Here is a 24,014-nt window from a genome sequence, read left to right as displayed (position 1 = left end):
CTTCCTAATCTGACGTCATTCACTTTGATACACGACTCGCACCCGCGACCAGTGCGCGTGCACGAGGACTGGAGCGATCCTTCGACCGTGACATCAGCTGATCGTCGTGTGTACAGAACACATATTGACATCGCTGGCCCTGAGGAGTGTGTGTTTTTTTAATAAAAGGTTCGCAGTTTTTGCCTGAGAAGTACGTCTCCTGACTTCTGAAGTAGGCGAGTTGTGCAATGTGCAAGGCTTTGGATTAATGTGCAAAACTTTGCACTAGCACATAAACAGGAAGAGTTCTTGAAGCCTTATCTAGGCTTAGAAAATCACATGCCGACCTCTTGAAGAAGTTCAGCAGAGGACCATGCGAAAGCAATTTCCCGACTGGTACGGCTGACGGGTTCGGACGGGTCTGCTTTACGATTGTAATATTTATCTGTAAGTACGATATCAGTCACTTTACATATAGGCTTTGATGTTTAATATCCGACTTGATATTAGTCCGCTATGCTGGACAGCGCAGGTCTGCATGTTTTGATCAGTCTCGACAGTATGTCCCGACATTTCTTGCCTTGGCTTTTTCATCATATTCCGAGTGGTATCTGTATGCAAAATAGATGCATCTCACAATTCAGCAACAAGCCTGCCAGGCTAGTGAATGAGAATGTAAAACTGATGGCAAACTGCGCATGTACAGTATTTATGTTATGAAAAAATGTGTTATATGTGGTGTTATGGTGTGATGGTATATTACTATAGTGATAGTAAATATCCGTCTTTACTGCATGCCTAGAAGCTGACTTCAATGACTCTGCTACAAGTGTGTGGTGCCTATCACAGTCCTATGATAATTTCAGGTTACACAATTTTGTCACAAGGATGTTGTTGTTTCTATTTGCTCACGGAATCTTAGAACTTTGCTATCAGTATGGCAAGGAAGTCACAAGACAGAGCAATCTTTTCATCTTATGCATAGTTATTGCAGAAGAGCGGATGACAAACGCTCGGTGCATCTTGTCGGAAATGATTAGGCCTACTATATTAGGCCGCTTTTTACACATTTGTTTTTGTATATGCCCAGAGATATACCTCTACAGGTAGAACATTGCTTTCATGTTTTTGGTGCTCTTTCCCAACCGTTGGGAGAATTAGAGAGGGAGCTAGCGATAGATCTATAGAAGTGTAATGAGAGAAGAGATGGAAAGATGACAGTATGTTCCTAATCTTATGAGGATGCTGATTTGAATGACATTCAGATGTTTAGTTGTCATTAGAGTTCCCTCTGTCCTAACAGTATGTCATATTGCAACTTTCTTGTTCCATGGGGTAAATAGGGAAACAGATGACTCTCATTCTCATCAACATGGCTCATTGTCCCTTCATATTTTCCTTGCGACTTTCCAGCATTCAGCATTCCAGTGTATGAAGCAAGCTTATTATAGCCTGGTCATCTCTGTATCAAAACACAACAAAGAAGTCATGTGGGTTTGTGCGGTGTAGGTCCCTTGAGGAACAAGAATGTCCTTATGATTTCTCCTGCCAGGCTGATCTGGTGACGGACACCTTTTCTATGTTCATTATTTTCTTCTCCTCTTTCAATTATTACAACTAAAACGTCAACTCTATCAGCCAGTTACTTCAAAGGTTCCAAAAGGGTCCTTTAATTCCTACATTGTTTTATTGAGGGGAATATCCATACTCATGTGTTCCATAACGGTGTTGAGAATCCGGTTGATCCAGTTACTCCTCTTCTTAAATTCCCATGCTTCGGAATCAAGTCCTCTGTTATTCCACCATCGTCTTCTTGAAATGTCCTCACTGAGTGGCTCACGATTCATAAGGAAATAAAGGACAGTAACAACTTTTGTGTTTAAGGAATATTTTACTTCTGTATCAGGCAGCAGAGCAAGTCCATCCTCTGGGTCCAGCTGTGTGGTCTGACTTTTCCATCAGTTCCTGTAGTGTGTTACCCTCTGATCTATCACACAGTCTGAAGCAATAACATCTTTGTTTCATACCAACCTTTATGTTCATTGGTTTGATAGTTATTGTCACACTTCACTTCATCACTTACCATCACTGGGTGTGGTGAAAACCAGTTCCAAGTGGTTGGACTAATTAGCCTCTTTCCCAACAGTCTAAATCTTACATTTGCCTATATTTGCATTGGAAATATTAATCTTGAAACATTTTTAACATCAGACTACTGTAGGTAGACCTACGCTTGATACTGTATAACCTTTCTAAGCTGTCCACATGCTATAGTTGATCATTAGATAGGATAGCGTCCAACCCCCTCAACCCCTGTAATGAATTCAATTCAATGGATTATGTAGGCTATTAATACTACTGAGTATACTACGTTTTGGAGCAGAAAAACATTATTGAATTATTGGTCAAATCTATTATCTGGAAGAGCCTACTCCACACGCCTTGCCTTGTGATCCTCATTTCAACCACCACCCGAAAGGCAGTAGACTTATTGACTTTTCTAATAACACAAGAAAACAGGACATTTGGAAGGGAATGAGGTTTTTCATGTGAGCATATTTAGAAGCAAGAGGATTATTTTCTCTTTTAATAACCCACAGGACTGTGCCCAGGGAAAGGTGTCTAGCCTGGACTGTAGGTTTAGGTGTTAGCACAGAGTACGTCCTAGATACTAGGTCACAGTAAGGTCGGCCCTAGTCAGTGTGTTGGTAAGACTGTGCCCATGGAGCAAGGGGCGTGCCTTCACGGACATGGATGGAAGCCAGCTGCTGTAAGCTCCTGTAAGCTACTGTATGCTTAATTAGTTCTCACTCTTTAGATAGCTTAAGTTCTGATGTATCTGCTCCTCACTCGCTTTCTGAAGATGTGTTTAAGTCTCTTCCATTTCAGACATTTAGGTTCAAAACCAAACGATCCTGATAGCTCACTCCCCTTCGGCCAGTTTTAAGTTCTTGTTTTACCAGACACAGAAATAGGAAATTTGTCACACTTCAAAATCATTTGATTTACTCTCTCAATCGGTCCTTTATTAGATCACAATCTCTTTTCTAGAAGGCAATCAAGGCCAGTGCTGTGATCTTCTATCTATTGTGTACAGAGATCTATGGAGGAGGTGGACCCAGAGGAACAGTTCCTGCGCCGGGCCAGGAATGGGGACCTCCTGGGAATCCAGAAGCTTCTTATGTCCAAGATCAAAGAAGAAGCCCAGATTAACATCAACTGCAAAGGTCAGATTAGGTGGTTACTAGGCAGTTATTAGAAGGATATTAGTTTACTTAAGGTAGTATACTATTGATGTTTTGAGTTGGGAAACTGAGTGTGTGTATGTGTGTGTGTATGTATGTATGTGTGTGTATGTATGTGTGTGTGTGTGTGTGTGTGACTTGTCCTCAGGTAAAAGCAAGTCTAATTTGGGATGGACACCTCTTCACCTGGCCTGTTACTTTGGACACAGAGATGTGGTGGAGGAATTACTAAAGGTACGTAAGTCATTTGTAGATGACAGTTGGATGGGGATTGATTTCACCTTCTCAAGAAGTAATGTGTGTGTGTGTGTGTGTGTGTGTGTGTGTGTGTGTGTGTGTTGAAATTCCTTTGCAGGCAGGAGCAGAGGTCAATCTACCTAATAATGTGGGTGACACACCACTGCACAAAGCTGCGTTCACTGGCAGAAAGGTATCTAACCACACATGCAATTTCATGTGCCTTGATTTCTGTTCGTCAACCTTGTTGATGACACATTTAGCGCATGTATATGTTACATTTTTCTTGAATTGATTTTGTGCGCGTATTCATTCATACGCTCATTCAACCAATCACATGATCATGTGTCGATGTCAGGAGGTTGTCATGTTGCTGCTACGCTATGATGCATGCGCCACTGTCATCAACGGGACGGCGCAGATCCCTAAAGATATCACCCAGAATGGGGAGATCAAAAGCATGTTGGAAGGTCAGTGAAATGAGCAGATTTTAACGGCAACGTTTACATTAGTCATTTTCTGCAGTTTCCATCGTTGACCCACCTTTAACACTACGTCCCTGTCCATAACATATCGATAACAGTTCAACAACACCTCCGCTTTCATATACGATTTCATACACCTTCTTCTTCTTCTTCTTCTTCTTCTTCTTATAATAATAATAATAATAATAATAATAATAATAATAATAATAATAATAATAATTATTAGTAGTAGTAGTAGTATTCATCTCAATGGAATATGTGTAGTAGCGTTCCTTCTTTTCTCCCTGCATCTCAGCGGCTGAGAGGACAGAGGAGAGGAAACTGGAGGAACAGCTTCTGGATGCAGCGAGAGAAGGAGACCTGTCTACCATGACGCAGCTGGTGAGCTCTCTCTAGACTTAGGCTATGGTTCAAATAGCCATTAGCCGCACTAACATACCACATAGAACAGTCTAAGCGACGTGATGTGCTAGTGTGAAGATTGGAACAGAGCTTCAGGTTATCTTCTTGGTTGGAGTTTTGTTTTATGGTGGTTGGTTCAGGTTTGGACCGGTTCAGACTTTTTATATATTACTCGCCTCACTTTTCTCTCTCAGCATTGGGTTCATCGTCATTTTACAATGTTATAAATATTTATCCTTCAGGGTTTTCCCGTGTTTTGTCTTTTTTACTCAACAGGCGATTTGTGTCACTCTCATTTTTAGCTCAACAGGAAAAAGCCTCCTGACATGAACTGCATCGACCTCCTGGGGAACACCCCACTACACTGCGCTGCCTACCGCGGACAGAAGCAATGTGCCCTGAAGCTGCTGAAGAGTGGTGCCAGACACAACGTCAAGAACAACAACGGTAAACAAAGGCCCCAGGGGTCTCGGGTCACTAGACCCACATTCACACGACACAGCCCAACTGAGCTGAGCTTAGCTGAGCTGAGCTATACTGGGTTGCCCTGGGTATGCGTCCACCATAGTTGCTGAAACAGTGCTTCAAAGGGCAATATGAAAGGAACATATCTGAGTATACGGTACGCCAAGATGAGGGTCACTACTTATTATCTACAGTAGACTGGTGTAAGACATTTAGCTCATTGTTTGGGTCAAGCTTGCGTTATGTTTTATGCTTGTTTATTTGTTTGTTTCTTTGTCTATTGAGTTTAGTTACAGTGAATGATTGACTCCTGACTGTTTTTGTTTTTGTCTGATTTTGCACAGATCAGACTGTGTTTGACCTGGCCAATGACACAGTGATGAAGCAGGTCCTGGAGAGCCATGTTCATAAAGTACGTGTTTAACTGCTTACATTTCTCCTTGTGTACAGTATACGTGGTCCTCTGTGGCTCAGTTGGTTGAGCATGGCGTTAACAACGCTAAGGTTGTGGGTTTGATTCCCGCTGGGACCATATATACTGAAAAATGTATGCACTCTCTGCAATGTAAGTCGCTTAGGATAACAGCGTCAGCTAAATGGCATATATTATACGTTTAATGTAAGATGTACTGTACAGAATGGTTTGAAGTATTGCACTATGTCTCACTGTGTCTTGGAGCGTTATATGGTTTGAAAATACTTCTGTAACGGTTCCTCATCTGTGTCTCTCACAGGGTATGACCCGCCATGTTCAGCTGTTTGAAGGACCCCTCTGGAAGGTACACTCAGACAGACCATTACACTGTATTACCATATGGTCAGGAGCATGATAACAACCATTTTCAGGATTACTGTTCATTGGTCATGACTGCTGACTCAAGAAACACAAACTCCTTTCCTGACCCTTCCTTCAGAGCTCGCGGTTTTTCGGATGGCGTTCCTACTGGGTGGTTCTCCAGGACGGCTCTCTCTCCTGGTACTCTAAACAGTAGGTTCTGCTTTCTCCAGCTCTCTTTGCCACATTAGCGTCATCCTGCGTTCTACTTTTTCCACAGTTGTTGTCTTTTTGTTTAAAGTGGAACGATTTCTCTGGAAATCCGTCCAACTCACCCAATGTTTTACTCCCTCTCTCCCTCTTCAGGGCGGACGCAGCCGCCAACGTCCGAAGGCAAGGCTGTAAGCCCCTGACCCAGGCCAACTGTCTGGTATGTCAACAGATCGGTTGAGTTAAAAACTAGCATACTAATAGGCTTAGTTCCAAATCCATACAGCATACCACAGTTCAAAGGACGGAATGTATCGTCCAAGCATTCTTAGTGGCACATTGACTGGTATGCTAGTGTGGACATTGGAGAACAGCTACTGTCAGTGTGATAAGCGGTGTAGGTTCAGTCCTGTGTCATTAGTCAGTCATTAGCCTGCTATCAGATCTTTGCCTTGTAGAACTTCAAACAGAGCCAGGCGTTTGCTGGAAAATTTCGTTTTGTTTTTCAGATCAAAGCCAAAGACAACTGCTTTTTCACCCTCAAGTGCTTTGATGACAGTATGCATCATTTCAAAGTCTCCCCTAATGGTGACCCTGAAGTGACAAGAAAAGTAAGATGTGTTTAGTTTTTTCTTCAGTAGTTACCTCACATGGCTTGCTTTTGTAGGTTCTGTGCAGCAATGCAAATCATTAGCCTTATGAGACTTTAAATATGAAACATAGTTTGTAGCCCACAAGCAGCACTGTATATATCAATGTGCTCTATCTTTTGCAACAGTTTGTTTATCAGTTAGAAGTGCTGGACGCGTTTAACTCAACGCAAATGGTGCTGTTTTTGACGACCTGTTGAGGAACGTTGGTAACAATGTGAGCTGACCGGTCATGTGCTGAACCATGTCACAGGCAGGCGTGACTCAACACTCAAACACACCTGGAAAAGCGTGTTGAAGAACGTTGCAGAATGTTCAGTGTGTGCTGTTGCGAATCGCTGCGAAACTGAACCTATGCCCGTGTGTTTTGTTTTCCGTACTACAGAGGTGGGTGGATGCCATGGAGGAACATTCTGCCTACAGCACACACTACTGTACCCAGGAACAGGGCAGTGAGGAGGAGGAGGAGGAAGAGGATGTGATGACGCTGGCAGAGCTGACCGACTCACTGCAGGTAAAAAGATAGCTATTTACAGTGTCAACAGTCACCTCATTCCCCTCGTCACCCCTTCATGGCTAAAACAACACTCATCGTTGTGTCACATTTTTTACAACATGAATCTCCTTCTAATTCTTTCATCCGCTATCCTTATTCCTGTCATTCACCCGGTATCCCTCCCTCTCTCTCTCTCTCTCTCCCTCTCTCTCTCCCTCCCTCCCTCCCTCCCTCTGTGGCAGTCAGCTGAGGCCTGTCATCAAAAGCTGGAGACGGAGGTAGCGGCGTTCCTCTCCATGGTCAAAGAAGACGGACTCGTACAGAGTAAAAGCCTTTTCTTTCTTTGCAAATTAATTGTCACAGTCAGTCATAGTGGACTACTGTCATTCATAGCTTTCTTGCTTTAACGTAACATTCTAGATGTGAGTTGGTTAAATTATCAATCTTTCTCAGCCTCTTGGATTTAGTCACAGTCATTACTAAAAGCTCAGGCCTGTACCTTTACAACTATATATAGTAGTAAATACTACTACTACTAATAATAATAAATATCTAAGACTAGCACGGTCCTCAATGCTTTAGTGGTACATTACATACAGTAGGACTGTTCCCTATCAGAGCAATGATGTGACCACCAGTCTCAACACGTCCCACCGCCTTGTTTGTCCACTCAGAGCTTCCGTCGGTGATGCTTCAGAAGATGAGGGAGGTGTGTGAGCTGTCCAGCGAGACCTGCTCTACTCTGGACCACTGCCTTGGCTACTTTTCCAAACAGGATGGGGTGCGTACGTCACTTGTTGCCGGTAGCGAGCGAGCGCTTCTGTGACCATGATCCAATCCTCCCTAACCCTTACCCTAACCCTAAAAAAAACATGTGAACACATTCAAAGATGTGTCTAGCTAGGTGAAATGACCATTGGCTGTATTTGGAAATGAGTGACCTGGCAGATGGAATGGAATGTCTGCTATGACAGATTAAATGGATTATTCATCTAGATTATCACCCCATATAGTACTGGATGATACAGATCAGAGTAGCCTTGCCTTAGATTATTTCAGTGTGGACTTGATGTCCATTTTGGATGCTTAGTCCAGAAGCACGTGTTTTCTTCTGGGTAGGTGGTTTTGGTGGGTTACATGTTGATGCGTAGAGACTAAATGTTTGACCTTGGGCTCAAACATGTTAGCCCCCAACAAAGGGCTATTTAAAGGGATAGTTCACCAAATGAACACAATAATGAGATATTTAACAGATTAACAGAGATGTCTTGGAGGACTTGTTGAAATACTGTAGCATTGGTTAGCAATGGGGTAGACGCTTCATCACACAGCAGTGGCTGCTTCCTGTAGATGGGCTCCTCAGCCTAGTGATGCGTCCCTCCTGGGTGTCACACATTGTAGTAGTGAGGAGGAGTGCTGGAAAGATGTTTTGACCTTCATAGGTATTGCACTCACACACCACACCACACCACACCACACCACACACACAGTGATTTCTGGATACTGTATAATCAGAGGGGATGATTACTGTTTACCTTCTTGATTACTGCTTACTGCTTACTGCTTACTGCTTACTGATTGCCTTCATAGGTGTCTGATGTCATGACTTGGGCTGAAACTGTTTGTGCATGCCAGAGGTGGACATGCCTACATGCGTGTGTTTTATATGTGCGTGTTAATCCAGAGATGTGGAGATTAGAGAGGTATGGAGTGAGAGTGTGAGGGTGGAGCGCGAAGGGTCGTGTCACTCATTCGGGCATGCAGAAGAGTGAAAGCGGAGATAGAGAGAGCGTGTCTGTGGTTTATGACTCGTGGTGCTGTGTGGAGAACTGAGGAACTCACCCTGAGGAACAGCGGCTGTCTTGAGTGAAACTTTCCTCCAGCTAGAACTGCTGACACTGCAACCCTTACAACCGGTTCCGTGACTCATATATTCTGCTGATGCTAATACTGTTTTTCCTGAGCGGTGATATTCTGGCTCCTCCACAGCGTGTGGTTCTGTGACCACACACACAGACAGACGAAGGCCAGAGTGCCACTGTACTGGCCGATGTCCCATGGGAGACGTTTCTTTCCTCAGCATCACCACCAAAACAAAATGGAGGCTACTGTATGGTTATCGTGAGTGTCCAGCTGTGTTGTTGTTGTTGTTGTTGTGTCCATAGTCGTATGTTAGGCAACTTGTTGGTTCCTGTTTCCGAATGGGACTCTTGTGACCATTGTTGTCACATGCAACTGCATGTCACAGCTGTTGACTGTTTAGTAATAGTTTCAGGGTGAGATTACATTTAGTTTCAGTGTCATTTTCAAGGTATGTATACAGAAATGACTTTGATGAGCTCCATATTCATGAATATAAACAGTAGTAAAATGGGCTGTTGGGATGAGGCCAGGGCATAATCTGTCTTTATACTGGAGCTATTCTTTTGATGGCACTCGAAGCTGTTGAGCACGGCTGTAGAGAGAGAGCAGTGTAGTGGCTGTATCGTTACTGTTGTTAAATCCATTGATTCTGACTGATACAATGGCTTATCATTAAGTATTCAGACCCCTTCACTTTTTCCCACATTTTAATAAAATAACAATAACAAAAAAATATTTTTGCCATCAATCCACACACCATACTCCATAATGAGAAAGTGAAGTCACGTCAAGTCATGTTTTTTGAAATGTCTGCAAATGCACTGTACTGTACATCTGACTGATATATAAATGATTTACATTAATATTACATTATATAAAAGTATTTACAGAAAATACTGTAGGAACGTCAATCCAACGGGTGCGTCAGCTGAGGTCTAGACATCCAGGCTTGTTTTTCATGAACCCCTCAGAGGCACCTTGTTGATATTCTATACAGTATATACTGTACTGTTCTTCACCTGTAAGTGTGGAGGCCCAATCAGAATCCAGGTCTGCTTCCTCCCCCGCCTCCCTCCCCATCCTCCACCCTCCACCCCCTGTTCCCCACCTTGGTTACAGAGGTGAGCTGTTGTTCATTGTGGCGTGTAACCTCCTTGTCTCATTAGATTTGAGCTCCCCTCACTACCGTCGCCCAAGTGATTGCACTTTTTTGGGTTGAATATTTCGGCCTTTTTGCTGGCTTTACGGTACGACAGTGTGTCATGAATCCAGGAACAGTAACATCTGGGAAAGGAGAAGGTTTGTTGTTTTTTAGTTTTTTTCTGTACTTTTTCCTGGTTTTAGTGGAAGTTTGTTGCTTTAAGGTATCTTGTTTTAGATTCCGCAGCAGATCGAGTGGCTAATTGGAAGGTAGGGCTAATTGTCTATTTCCTCGTCCATTGGCTTTGTGGTCATTTGATCTCCTCGATGTTATGCCATGAGGGATCGTTTTCTCTCGAAGGCCATTGGAGACTCCGCTACACCCAGACACGCCACGCTCCTCTCAGTGCTGTCGGAGTCTGTTGGCCCCCCTGCGGTCTCAGAGCTGATCTGAGTACAGTAGCCAGAAGAGATGAGTTGTTATGCTGGCATAGTCCAGAGAGACCCACTGTACAGTCCAGAGGTCTTCCCAGTCACACTGTCCTTTAGAAGGAGAGGAGGTTTCTGCTAAGATCGAGACTGTGTACACTGCCACTCAAACTGTTTTATGCGGGTGTTGGTAATTGCCATATCCTCTCAAACTATTGGTCATCTAACTTGTAAGATATTCTGATTAATGATTGAAGTGTGTGTGTGTGTGTGTGTGTGTGTGTGTGTGTGTGTGTGTGTGCGTGCGTGCGTGTGTGTACCTGCTTGTCACCCTGTGGGGCTCAGGTGCGCAGTTTGAAATTGGAGCAGGAGGTGGAGAAGAATAAGATCCTGTCTGAAGCGCTGCAGACCCTAGCTACAGAGCACCACGAACTTGAGCAATCCGTCGTCAAGGGATCCTCTCCAAGGAGCGCGCTCAGTGAGGATGAGTTCTACGACGCTGTGTCTGGTGAGTGGGACTGTTGATATCGAAAAAAAGATTGGTTTGGTGGGGGATTCAAGCGAGAGAGCTTGAGAAAGGCCCCATGTTGCTTTGTCATTCACCCGAGGGGCACTATATTTGCTGTTTCATTGTTTTGGTGTGCTTCATGCATTTCGAGCCAAGGTGTTTGCTTGTTGTGTTGACATGACATGACATGACATGCTTGTTTGATGGTTTATGTGTCTGTGTCTGTGTCTGTGTCTGTGTCTGTGTCTGTGTCTGTGTCTGTGTCTGTGTCTGTGTGTCTGTGTACTTTAGTTGACCAAGATGGGAAACTGTACTGTATACAATTACAGAGAACAAAACCATCATGGAGGTTATCAATGATGTAAAGTGCAAAGTTTACATGTGCAAATTAAGCAAGTTTATTGCACGGGAATTAAAGAGTTTTATTGCTCCTATTAGAGTGAGTGTGTTTGTGTGCGTGTCTGTGTGTGTGCATGTGTGTGTGTGTGGGCACCAATTGGGTGGTAAATAAGCAATAAATATCCTAAACTTTGAAAATGCTTCTATATATACAACAATATTTTGACATACTATGGATGTCTTTTTTTGGTTCATGATCGTGACATTGATAATAAGGATGTTACTAACAGTGTGATGATTAGGATGTTACTAACAGTATGATGACAATGACGATGACGATGACGACGACAATAACCATAAGCCCTAAGCTTCTCCAAAAGTCAATTTAAATACATTTACTGTACCAAAATTATTATAACTACTCCTGTGATTACAATCAACGTGAGTAATTAATCTCACTAAGCAGAGGCAGGTAATCTTGCAGCAATTGCATTCGTCTCCTTTACCAACGAAATTGCAAGAGTAGGCTACAGAACCGATAGATTTTCTGAAACTCTGTGCTCACCAAACTCCATGCAGTTAGGATGACTGGTAACTGGCCGATTAGTTTAACCACAAGACCAACACTGATGGAACCAATTCGTCATGGAGTAAATTGTTTTAATTTCTCCTCCTCTTTTAAATAGTCACAGCTGGTGAACTCCGCAAGATGTGGTTTACTGCTGTGTCGAGTGCATGCAACTGCAATTTGGCTGCCTGCCATTTCTAAATGAAGATTACGTTATTATGTATTTGCAGAGGGGAGCGAGAGAATTTGAACCTTTCTGTTTTTCAGGGGGTTGGTCTTTGAGCCATGGTGCAATACCCAAATGACACACCTATCCTATCTCAGCCAGGCGGCTGCACTTTCGTTTCGGTCCATATTAATTCTTAGAAATTTGAGCAAGACCCAACCCCTGGAGTCCCGTCGGGTTGGAGCTGAATCAAAACTGTACAGCAGGAGCCCAGCCTCCCTCCCTCCACACATGGCAAATAACAAATCCCAGGCCAAAAAATGCACACGGAACAAATACGAATGTAAAAAGTTTTGTATAAAAATGTATTTATAATAGATTAAATTTGTCCTGTTTTATATCATGGATTATAATTCTAAACAGGCCTTGCATGTATTGTTGACGTCATAGAATTGCAGGAAATGCATTTAGATCGATTTTTTTTTCTGGGGAGAGGACCCCCCAAACCCCCCATACAAACATAGCTTCCCCAAACTTGAAACTCACACTACACCGATGATGATGAGGAGGAGGAGGAGGAGGATGATGATGATGATGTTGTTGTTTACTGTAATGATCAATGGACTAATGCCTTCATCTTACCTAACGGCAACGAGTGAAGCTGGTGTTGGGGTGCTTTAAATGCAACCCTATCCACACATATCAGGTTTCTCCTGTCAGGGCTTTGGGTAGCCTCGGGGAAGGTGTCAGTTGCTGACAGGGTGATAGTGTCAGTGATGACCCTGACACTATCATTCATGGACTCATTCACTCCCCCCCTCTAGTCCACAAAAAAAGAAAAAAGAAAGAAAAGAAGAACAAAAAAACATGTCTCCTTCTTCCGCCCCTTTCTCTCAGAATCAGATTCAGAGCACTCTCTGAGCGGCTTTGAGACGGTGGCCAGCCACTCCTTTGAGGAAGACGAGGAGGAGGAAGGCTCTGTCCTGTTCAGCAGCGACCGCAGCAGTCTCGCCAACATGTCGCAAGAGGATCACCTTGGCAATGAGGAGGAGTCCCTGCCCAATGGAGTCGTGAGGCATAGGTGAGCTTGACCCAGGTGCCCCCCTCCACCCCCCCCCACCCCCCCCCCCCCCCTTCTGACCTACCCTCCCATCCACCCACCTACCCTCCCATCCACCCACCCACCCACCCACCCACTCTCCCATCCACCCACCCACCTACCCTCCCATCCACCAACCCACCTACCCTCCCATCCACCCACCCACCCACTCTCCCATCCACCCACCCACCTACCCTCCCATCCACCCCCCTCCCTCCCATCCATCCACCCACCTACCCTCCCACCCTACATGAACAAATCCAAAGAGTGGATTGAACTTGAATTAGACTGCTGACAAGGTAAAGAAACAAATATGTGACTGTCATTTGAGTGAACTATCCCTTTAAGTCTCTTTGTCTTGTTATGGTATCGCCACCTGTTTTCATTTTGTAGTTTGCAGAATAGTCTCATCATCTTCGGTGTGTTTTTAATGTGTTTTCACTGGTCCTGCCAAATCAGGGTGTGAATAATTTAGCGAGAGGGCCGCAGCCTAGTTCAGATAGGAGAAAGGCTCTGGTGGAGAGGGCCTCAGATCTGTGGAGGACCGGTTAAACATTGATGAGTTCACAGTGTAATGCAATAAACGGAACTCAGTAGGGTCCTATGGTGACTGATCCCTTGTGTCTGTGGCGGAGAGATGAGAGCTTAGGAATGGAGAGGAGAGGAGAGGAGAGAAGAGTGGAAAATGCATTAAAATTGATGGCCGTCTGATCAGCCTGGCCTCCATGTTCTTATCTGTCTTTGTTGTTGTTCAGTGTTAAACTTTGGCCTTGGTAAAGAACGATACACATTCCAGATACGGAAACATTCAGTGGCCCAAAAAACCACCCTTAGTCGGCTGACGGTGAAGAATGAAACTGTAATAACCACCATCATTGCTAAATGGGATGTGTGACTTGATCATACAGGTTAGAAGGGAAAATTATTGACTGCCTTTTCTGTGTGTGTACGTGTGTGTGTGTGTGTACGTGTGTGTACGTGTGTGTGTGTGTACGTGCGTGTGTGTATGTGCGTGTGTGCACGTGTGTATGTACGTGCGCATGCGGGTGTGTGGCGGGGGTGATTTCGAATCATGCTCTCATGATGAGGTCGTGTAGCCCTGCTGGTGACTTCTAAGCCCAGACACAGCCTGAGGATGTCCTCTTGGTATAACGGTTTACGTCTGTGGCATCCAAGTGAGAGGTCCCCGGTTCAAACCCCGCTAGATACAGTACTTGTATATACATATCGAACATTTGTTCATTTCAATGAAGTCAAAGGTAAGAGGAGCAAATATGACCTCAGCTACTAGAAACCTCCTATATTGGTGTTGATTGTTGTGGATCTGGCCTCTCTCCAATATGCCGTTCCTACACGTGCCTGGAACTAAACAAGAGGGCTTTTGTTGCAGACTGCAGACTGTATTCGCCTGAATAAGAGATGACTCTTGCATTAGATATAGTGCATCCATTACATGTCTGGCATGTGGAGTCTAATTGAATACCAGTTAATATGGTAACCGCTACAGGCAATGTCAACAGGACACACAGTAATTCATAGTAATACCATAGTAATACTTGTCTCATTGGCTTGTTGCATGTACTTGTGTATCCCTCCCTCCAGAACAAGTCTACCGGCACCCATGTTCTCAAGGAACGACTTCAGCATCTGGAGTATCCTAAGGAAATGCATTGGAATGGTGAGCTAAATGTTTAATTTTGTATTTTGTATTATTATTATTTTTTTAAATGTATTCCTCCTCAGTCCCCGTCAATACCTTTTGATATGACATATTATTGATATAGCATATTATTGATAGAGCATATTATTGATAGGACATATTATTGACATAAACCTCTGCTTAAAGCCTGACATAAGTAACACCTGACTTACCTGACACTTGATTACATTATGTTGTCTTTACATATCAGCCCTATACTGATGTATCAGTACAGTAACATACGTGTTATACTGTATACATATGACACATCACATACATGTTGTACTGTACATATGTCACATCACATCTGTGTAGCATGAGGAGGTAGTTCACCTCCGGCTTTTTAAAAATGTTATATTTGTATTAATCAAAGACAATGTACAATACAATAACATGACAATACAGGACATAAGCTTACAAGAAAGTTCGGAAATACAATACATACTGGAAAAGGTGCTACAAATATTTTAATTGCTTTAAAATTTCATTTCATATATACATGGATGTCTCTGCTGGGAACATTTGCTGGTGTGAATAAAAAAATTGGCATGTAATAAAAATAAATTAATTACGAACATTTCACTGAGGTCAGATACATCATTGTCATACTGAACAAAACTTTTCTTTTAAAACATCTAAAGCTAAGGAAGCATATATCACTGTGGATAGGCTAAATAGGATACTTTGGCTAAAAGAGATCTTCCTGTAATCGATCTTCCTGTAGTCCTGTAATAGATCTTCCTGTAGTCTCTTTGGATCAAAGGTCAAATCTTCATTGCATTGAAGTAATGAGAGGACTGAAGTTCTCTGTTGATCTCGATATGACACCAAGGTATTTAACCTGATACACCGTGGTATTTAAGCTGATCTTTAACTGGAATGCCTGCAATTTCATTCTCCAAACAGTTCTTTCCTGGAAGGAGTTCACATTTTGTGATATTCAAACAAAGACCAGAAGCATCAGAGAAATAATAATTAATAATTCAGTCTGTGATTTGTCCTTTAGAAATAGTGTAGTGCTGTCTGCGAGTTTTACCAGCTACACTACAAACAGCCCATTGATTCTACGAGTTTTTATCTGAACAGAAAGAATCTGCATGGCCAGAAGAAACAAATAGGCTGAGATCGGGCAACTTTGGCGAATTCACCTCCGGCTTAGAGCATGTATGTAACGTTGAAACGTGATAATCCTGATGTGGAATGCAGGTCAGGGCGGGGTATACAGTATGTTATACAACGGGTTGATGAAAACAAGCCTTGTAATTGCCAGAAAGGCATTCAAAGCTGTGATTTACTAACAATAATGTCACAATTAAATCACTTGCTTTGATATTGCTTTGTGTATCAAGTTCCCTTGACAATGTTTGTAGTTTTGGGAACTGTATTTCTCAAGGCAAGGCAGAAACCACCACAATCTATCATGAAATAAATACTTAAAGCATTGTTTTATTGTCACAAATTTCTGATTTGTTGTGAAGGCCGTGATTTACCATCAATATTGTTACTTGGTAGGGGTTTGCCAGCATTCCACTGCATGCTGTGCCTAACAACTCCCCCTACCCGTGACAATATTGATCATATTCACACACACACTCTACCGTACATTCACCATAGCATTCTTCCAACTCTTAGCTGCTGTGTACACTTGTATGCTATTTCATAGTGGTATGAGCCTTTGGGATGTTTGAGTCACAGAATGTCACATTTCCATGACATTTCTGGTCAATTCTAAAACCAAGGGACTTGATGACGTTGTGGTTGAACCAGTAGAACAATGGGAATCACATTGTGCTGTACAACCACTCACTTTCACTCTCACTCTCTCTCTCTCTCTCTCTCTCTCTCTCTCTCTCTCTCTCTCTCTCTCTCTTTCTTTCTTCCTTTCTCTCTCTCTCTCTCTACTCTCTTCTCTCTTTCAGGAGCTCTCTAAGATCACAATGCCAGTGATTTTTAATGAGCCCCTGAGCTTCTTGCAGCGTCTGACAGAGTACATGGAGCACACCTACCTCATCCACCAGGCCATCGCCTCCTCCGACTCCACAGAGAGGATGAAGGTACACCACACATGGATGGAAATCATCTGGAAAATTGGCTTTACAAATATAGGAATGCATTATACATAATACATAAACATACAGAGACATAAAAAAAAAAGAGCAAATCAATCTCCAGGGTCGATCTACGATGATCTGATCATGGGTTGGATGTGTTGGTTTTGCATGGCCAGTGTGTTGCTGCGTTTGCCGTGTCTGCAGTGGCGTCCCAGTGGGAGAGAACTGGGAAACCCTTCAACCCTCTACTGGGAGAGACCTATGAACTGGTCAGGTAAGAGAGAGACAAGTGTATCTCTGCCACGGGTTATTTATTGTGATAGGAAACAGAACGAACAAATACACATTCACAAAGCATACGTTTTTAAAGTGGTTTATACCGAATCCACTTTTTCGATTATCTGAAATTGGATTAGCCTTTTGGATATGACCTGGTAAGATGAGAGAGTATGTCTCTGTGTCGCTGTTTATTTGTAATGATAGCAAGCAAATAAAGAAGCAATTTACAAAGCATACAATTTAAGTGGTTTAAAACCAAATCCGCTTTTTCCGTGATCTAAACAGCCTTTTTGATATGTCCTTGCACCTCAGGCGGAAAAAAGAATGTGAGAGAGCCAATTACGTTTTAGTACACTTAACCCATTCCTCCCTCTGTATGTCTCTCTCTCTCTCTCTCTCTCTCTCTCTGTTTCTCTCTCTCTCTGTGTCTCTCTGTCTCTCTCTCTCTCTCTCTCTCTGTCTCTCTCTCTCTCTGTCTCTCTCTCTCTCTCTCTGTCATTCTCTCAGAGAGGACCTGGGGTTCAGATTGATCTCGGAGCAGGTGAGTCACCACCCGCCCGTCAGTGCCTTCCATGCCGAGGGCCTGAAGAAAGACTTTGTGTTCCACGGCTCCATCTACCCCAAACTCAAGTTCTGGGGCAAGAGTGTGGAGGCCGAACCCAAGGGCATCATCACACTGGAACTGCCCAAGTAAGTAAGACCACTCACTAACTCATGGAAAACGTTCACTAAACCTCCAACAGTTGTGTGATGAATTCACTCAGGGAACCATGGTGGGTCCAGGGGCAAAATAAATGTTGACATTGAAGTGTCTTAACACCAACAACAACTTAATTCACCCCTGGGGTTCACCCCTGCCTGCCATTTCCGCCACTGCTTACTACTGGTCCTTTGTAGACATGCAGCACGTGTTGTGTGAAACCACAATACAGTATTATGATTCCATTTCACTTCCAGGCACAACGAGGCCTACACATGGACGAACCCTACCTGTTGCGTCCACAACATAATCGTGGGGCAACTGTGGATCGAGCAGTATGGTAACATGGAGGTGATCAACCACAAGTATGAACAACCTCTTCCCACACGCTCTGCTACTTCTTTGACTGCCTAAAGGGGCATTTCACTCAAAATCTTTTTCGAGTACATTTCTTATCAGGCCACCATTCATGTGGTCACAAAGTATCAATACTTTGCACATACAGTATACGCCTCATGGAAACCCCAATATCAAGGTTAGATTTAATTAAGATTAAGGTCACTTTATTGTCCATTAATGTTACTTAACGGAAATGTTAGATGCACACACATACTTTCTACATACACATTAGGAGAGGCTGGTGGGGTTAGAAATCGACGAGCTCATTGTCATGCTGGAATGGAATGCACCCCTGGAATTCCTCATGACTTCCTGGAATTGTCTCATGACATTGTGTTCAAAACACATTCTCATCATGAGATGATTCCAGGAAGTGAAAACATATGTCGGGAATGTAGAAAGTACTTTCTGAGTAAGAAGAAAGCAGTGTGTGAATAAGGAAGTATGACGGAAAAGAAATGAAAAGGAAAATGTTGAGCTGGTCATGTATTTCTGCTTTTTCCTAGAACTGGAGAAAGGTGCTGCCTGAATTTCAAACCCTGTGGCCTGTTTGGCAAAGAGCTGCACAAAGTTGAAGGCTATATTCTAGACAAAAGGTAGGATTTTGAGTGTTGTGGTAAATTTGACTATTTGAATTTCGAAAGCTCTAGTCGTATAACCTTAGATGCAAAGCCCATTGAAATGTAATATACTGTATATTGTATACTACACTGTACCTCAATGCTTTTGTTGGTGCACATACAGTGCCCTGTGTAAGTAATGGGACACTTATTTTTCTCTATACTCCAAAAGTTTGGATTTGAAATCTAACATTACTATGAGGTAGAGACTCTACTTTTATTTGAATGAAAGTCAGAAAAGCCATTATGAGGTTGAAATATCAGAAGAAGTCAATCAGAAACATAGCCAAAACCTTAAACCTACCATAATTTGGTACATCAAGGAAGAAAAAAAAGCACTGGTGAGCTCAGCAATCGCAAACATGCTGGTAGGCCCAGGAAGACTTCTGCAGTGGATGACCCAAGAATGCTCACCATGATTAAGAAAACCCCCAAAACAACTGTCCCACAGATCAGGAACACTCTACAGGAGGTAGGCATGAATGTGTCAGAGACTACCATCCGCAGAAGACTTCACCAGCAGAACTACAGAGGCTACACTGCCAGGTGCAAACCACTAGTTGATCGCAAAAACAGGATAGCCAAGTTATGGTTTGTCAAAAAGTAACTAAAAGAACATGCATAGTTCTGTAAAAAGGTATTGTGGACAGATGAGACGGATAAGATTAACATGTACCAGAGTGATGGCAAGAGTAAAGTGTGGCAAAAAAGGAAATGCTGAATATCCAAATCATACCACCTCACCTGTGAAATATGGTGGAGGGGGTGTTATGGCTTGGGCATACATTGATGATGTAACTGCAGATGGCATCAGCAGGACGAATGCTGAACTGTACAGAAACAACTTGTCAGCCCAAATACACACACATTTCCAAACACATTGAACTGTGCTTCATCATACAGCAGGACAAAACATACTGCCATAGCAACTAGGGAGTTTTTCAGGGCCAAAAAGGAAAGTTGTTAACTGGCCAAATCAGTCTCCAGATTTAAATACTATTGAACACGCTGAAGAGGAGACTTCAGGCAAAAAGTCCTCTAAACAAACAACTGAAGATGGCTGCAGTACAGGCCTGGCAGAGAATCACCAGAGAAGATACCCAGCATCTGGTGGTGTCAATGGGTCGCAGACTTCAGGCAAATACTAAACATGAGTGTTTAACTTGGACATTTGATAAATCGGTCCCATCACTTTTGGTAGGTCTAAAATAGGGAAACTGTCTAAAAAGTGATGTAATTTCTGAATAGTGAAACCAATATGTACGCAAATACAATCTATACGTTAACCACGTATTAAATGTTTGATTGAAAATCCAAACTTTTGGAGTGTAGAGCCAAAAGAAGAAAAAAATGCCTCACTGTTACCATTACTTACGCAGGGCACTGTACATTTCTCAAGCACGTTGCCACATTGACCGTGTTGACTCCGGTGTTTTGACCGCCATCGTTTGTGTTCTTTGGCACAGCAAAAAGAAGCTCTGCGCTCTCTATGGAAAGTGGACAGAGTGCATGTACATAGTGGACCCTGCCGCCTTTGAAGCACACAAGAGAAGTGACAAGAAAGGGCCAGAGGACAAGAAAGGCAAACCGGTATGTACCCCCTGGCGCTCACCTAGTTCATGGCACGGCCCCGACATTGTGCTACGTTGTCTATTTATGTTAAATGTTTGCTTACAGTTGTGCCCTCATTGTCCTACTTTTTACTACTTTTATGCTGTGGTTCAGAGAAGTGTTACGCAACAAGCGGTTTGACACTAATGTAGCGTCACTTCTGTAGTGAGAAGTGCAGAGAGTGAGTGCTCTACTCTGTTGTTGTTGTTATTGTTGTTGTTGTTGTCGTCGTCCAGGGCTCTGGTGAGGAGCAGGAGGAGATCCCCCAATCAGACAGTGACACTGTGGAGGTGATCCCAGGCAGCCAGCTCCTGTGGAGGATAGCACCCAGACCAGCCAACTCTGCAGAGGTTAGTCACATGCTACAACACCCCTATTTAGGCCGTGTTCAGACAGGATTTTCTTGTCTGCCCAAAATGTATTAAGCACATTGTTTTCCTACGGGGCTCACGCATTGACTGAAGACGGACGACCATCCGTGCTTTGTCCCTCCCTTTTTATGTGTGTCAATAGTAGAAATGACTTGAACTTTAGATGGGTACATTTATGCGTAACCTGTTTTTCGTGAATGGTTCCCATCTGTCTGAACAGGCCCTTAGATAGAAACCAAGACGAAGTAAAAGACAACTTGTACAGACCTTGAAGACCTTGATAATAACTTGTGAAGATTGCATTTTTGTAGATTTATGTGAAAATGTTAATAAACATGAACAACTTCTCAAGTTAAATTAAGAACAACTTCTTCAGTCCCAGAAGAAATGTTCTCAAGTGTGACTTTTTTTTGTTGTTGCTGATTTGTAGATGTACAGTTTTACGTCCTTCGCCATGCAACTGAATGAGGTGGACCAGGACATGGAAGGAGTCATTCCCAAGACCGACTGTAGGCTGAGGCCTGATATACGAGCCATGGAGAACGGCGATATTGGTAACGGTCATGACTCCCCTGAAAACCCTGAAGTCTATTCCATGAATTCCTCTTATCCTAGACAACTAGCTGGTACAGTAAAACCTTTGGTGTTTTCTCTCTTGTTCTAGACTTTGCAAGTGAGGAGAAGAAGAGGCTGGAAGAGAAACAGAGAGCTGCACGCAAAAACCGCTCTAAATCTGACGAGGAGTGGAAAACGAAGTGAGACGACAATGTTTTTACATTTGACAATTTGGCAAAGTTTGACAATTTGACAGGACTGTATATTATTACACTGACTCTATATGTGTTAGGCATTTGTTCAGTATTCAACTTAGCCTTTTCAATTTACCTATTTATTTTTTGCCATAAAAGCAACTGCATCCTTGGACATTTTCTTGAGGGTATCTTTCCATCTTAGTCACTTCTCTATTGTTTTCTCAATGTACTGCTTTGTAACGTATGTGCTAATGTCAATTCCCACTGTTTTCTTCCATTGTCTTGTTCGTTGTGTTGCGCCTTTGCTTTGGTGTGAAGAAACCCTGCCCTCGGCCCCAGGTTTGAGCTGCTTGCTGTTTTATAATGTGTCTTTTAGCTTATAGACGATATGCTCTCAGTAATGCTATCTCATTTCAGTTTCTCAATTGTAATCTTTCACATTGATCGTGTAATTGCTTTTCTGCCAAGTCACACTTCAGCTATCTATTGATGGTGTAGTGTTTGGGATAAATAAACTTTGAGATAGCATTCACTGGGAGTGACAACGTCCACCTTGCATGTGGTGTTCAATGTATCACATCGTTGTGTGGTAGCGCCACCTACTGGTGTGACTACACTGTATGTCTTGGTTCTGATTTCTGAGATTCAGGAAGCCTAAATTCAGTATAGCCTGGCATCTATGCTATGCAGCTCAACAACTGTTTAAGCTTTTCAAAGATATATTTATTTTAGTATGTGTGTACATGTATTACACATACTTATACAGTATGTAGCATGTGATTGATAACATTCCTCATTCCGTTCCATGTCTTACAATGAGCCCGTCCTCCGATTTCTACCTCCACCAGCCTCCCCTGATGTCTAACCACTCCCCCACACCCACCCTTCCTCCCCCCCCCCCACCCCCACCCCTCTCTCATCTGTCTGTTTTTTTGCTGACTGAGTGAGCCTTGACTCCATTGCCCTGTGATGACCTTCTCCCCTCCTGTCCTCCCAGGTGGTTCCATCAGGGTCAGAACCCCCACAATGGCTCCCAGGACTGGCTGTTCTCCACTGGGTACTGGGACCGCAACTACCCCCTGCTACCTGATATTTACTAATGGACATTCCTTGAAAACCGGGATCAATATTTTAGTCTTAACTATGTCCACTTCACTTCTCGAAATTGCATTCCACAAGTTAGTTTTTAACAGGGCCAGCTACTTACATAATTGCAGTAAGCAAATGGGAGACTAGAACAGCGTGGCCTTAATTTATTACGATGAATACACTTTGTACAAATGGCAATAATTCATATACTTATAATACACATTGTTAAGCAGTTAGACATGCTTTCAAATGTAGCATTTATATTTACACTAGATCATATATTTTCCCATGCAGCCATCATTTTTGAGGGAAGTACTTTTAGCTTAATGTATTTATGAACTCCATTGTAGCTTTGGCTGATACAAATTGGATCATGGTTTGAGTCGCTGTTTTGTTGTAATTTCTTCATGATGCAGTGTTTTGATTGGATGTGAGCTGTCATATACTGTATGTTATTTGCACAAACTTACATCCTTCCTACATCAGTGTGTCCCACACTGTAGACTTTTCTCAACTGTTAGGAACACGACTGCTCGCGTCCTCTCCCCCGTCCTTCACTCGATTCGTCCTCAAAAAGGGGTGCAGGAAAATATGTAAGAGGAGGAGTCTAGATCTTCTCCTGTAATGCGTGTTCAAGAGGACATGGGAGGAGGACGGAGGAGAGGACTTGATGAGTCGCGTTCCTAACAATTGAGAAAAAGGCTTTTGTGATCAATGCTCCTCATGTCATGTACAGATGTTTTGTGTTCACTACTTCACTTCACATTCTCTGTTACACAAGTACAGTGCACACATATATGTACATATCGAATGTGGTTGGGATTATTGTTATTTTTTTTGAGTCATTCAAAACACTGGAGTCAATGGTATTGTTATCCAAACTCCCAAAGTTCTCCACACATCCACACTTTGTTCAAAGTGATGGACAGCGATGCTGAGAACCCACTGCTCTTTGTTGTTTGTGTTTTGGCACACAATCTCACTGGTTTGTGTTGCTTGTCACAGCTTACATTTATTTTCTTCATGATTCTGTGCTTTATGTATGGTTATTGTTATATGAACAGTAAGATTTATTGTTCCATCAATTGTAGGGAAAGAAAAAAAAAAAAAAGTCTTCTCTGAATTATTTTAGCAATATCTACAGGCCATTATTGACATGTGACTGTGTGTCTGTAACCTTCTTATGAATCAGAGGTATAATTCAAAACCGCTTACATTTTGTTGACTCTGCCCAGCGGCTGCTTATGACAATCAGCCATGAAATCAAGGACAATAATGAATCTTATGTTTCTCCTGTCATCAAAACACTTTGAGTACATGGAGAAAACAAGCTCGAGGTCAAACCTCTCTCGTGCTTATGATAAAGTTAAAAGTATGATGTGTTGAA

The 24,014-nt window shown here is 42.8% G+C and overlaps 1 protein-coding gene across 4 annotated transcripts; it reads left to right on the top strand.

Moving 5' to 3' along the window:
* The first annotated feature begins 113 nt into the window (after positions 1-113).
* Positions 114-24,014, top strand: osbpl1a (oxysterol binding protein-like 1A). 4 transcript variants are annotated; one of them, XM_083671997.1, is made up of 29 exons: positions 114-375; positions 3,077-3,206; positions 3,373-3,458; positions 3,580-3,654; positions 3,820-3,931; positions 4,242-4,327; positions 4,651-4,795; positions 5,158-5,225; positions 5,548-5,592; positions 5,728-5,801; positions 5,955-6,018; positions 6,308-6,409; positions 6,834-6,962; positions 7,187-7,268; positions 7,619-7,725; positions 10,722-10,884; positions 12,855-13,038; positions 14,659-14,734; positions 16,675-16,809; positions 16,983-17,080; positions 17,593-17,775; positions 18,043-18,150; positions 18,691-18,780; positions 20,271-20,394; positions 20,652-20,765; positions 21,217-21,340; positions 21,451-21,541; positions 21,857-21,877; positions 22,536-24,014. In XM_083671997.1, the coding sequence occupies exons 2-29, from the start codon at positions 3,083-3,085 to the stop codon at positions 22,636-22,638; spliced, it is 2,913 nt and encodes a 970-aa protein (XP_083528123.1). In that variant the 5' UTR covers positions 114-375; positions 3,077-3,082; the 3' UTR covers positions 22,639-24,014. The 4 variants fall into 4 exon arrangements, with proteins under 4 accessions (XP_083528123.1, XP_083528122.1, XP_083528124.1 ...); XM_083671996.1 differs by having other exon boundaries at positions 114-426; XM_083671998.1 differs by lacking the exon at positions 21,857-21,877 and having other exon boundaries at positions 114-426.

This window comes from Argentina silus, assembly GCF_951799395.1.
Source record: "Argentina silus genome assembly, chromosome: 6".
Taxonomy (NCBI): Eukaryota; Metazoa; Chordata; class Actinopteri; order Argentiniformes; family Argentinidae; genus Argentina; species Argentina silus.
This window is presented reverse-complemented; position numbering and strand designations above follow the sequence as displayed.

Excerpts from the sequence above, each read along its gene's own strand:
- osbpl1a (XM_083671997.1), top strand. The coding sequence starts at position 3,083 with ATGGAGGAGGTGGACCCAGAGGAACAGTTCCTGCGCCGGGCCAGGAAT. Across the intron at positions 5,593-5,727 it reads TTGAAGGACCCCTCTGGAAG|AGCTCGCGGTTTTTCGGATG; the intron begins GTACACTCAGAC and ends CCCTTCCTTCAG. Across the intron at positions 5,802-5,954 it reads CTCTCCTGGTACTCTAAACA|GGCGGACGCAGCCGCCAACG; the intron begins GTAGGTTCTGCT and ends CTCCCTCTTCAG.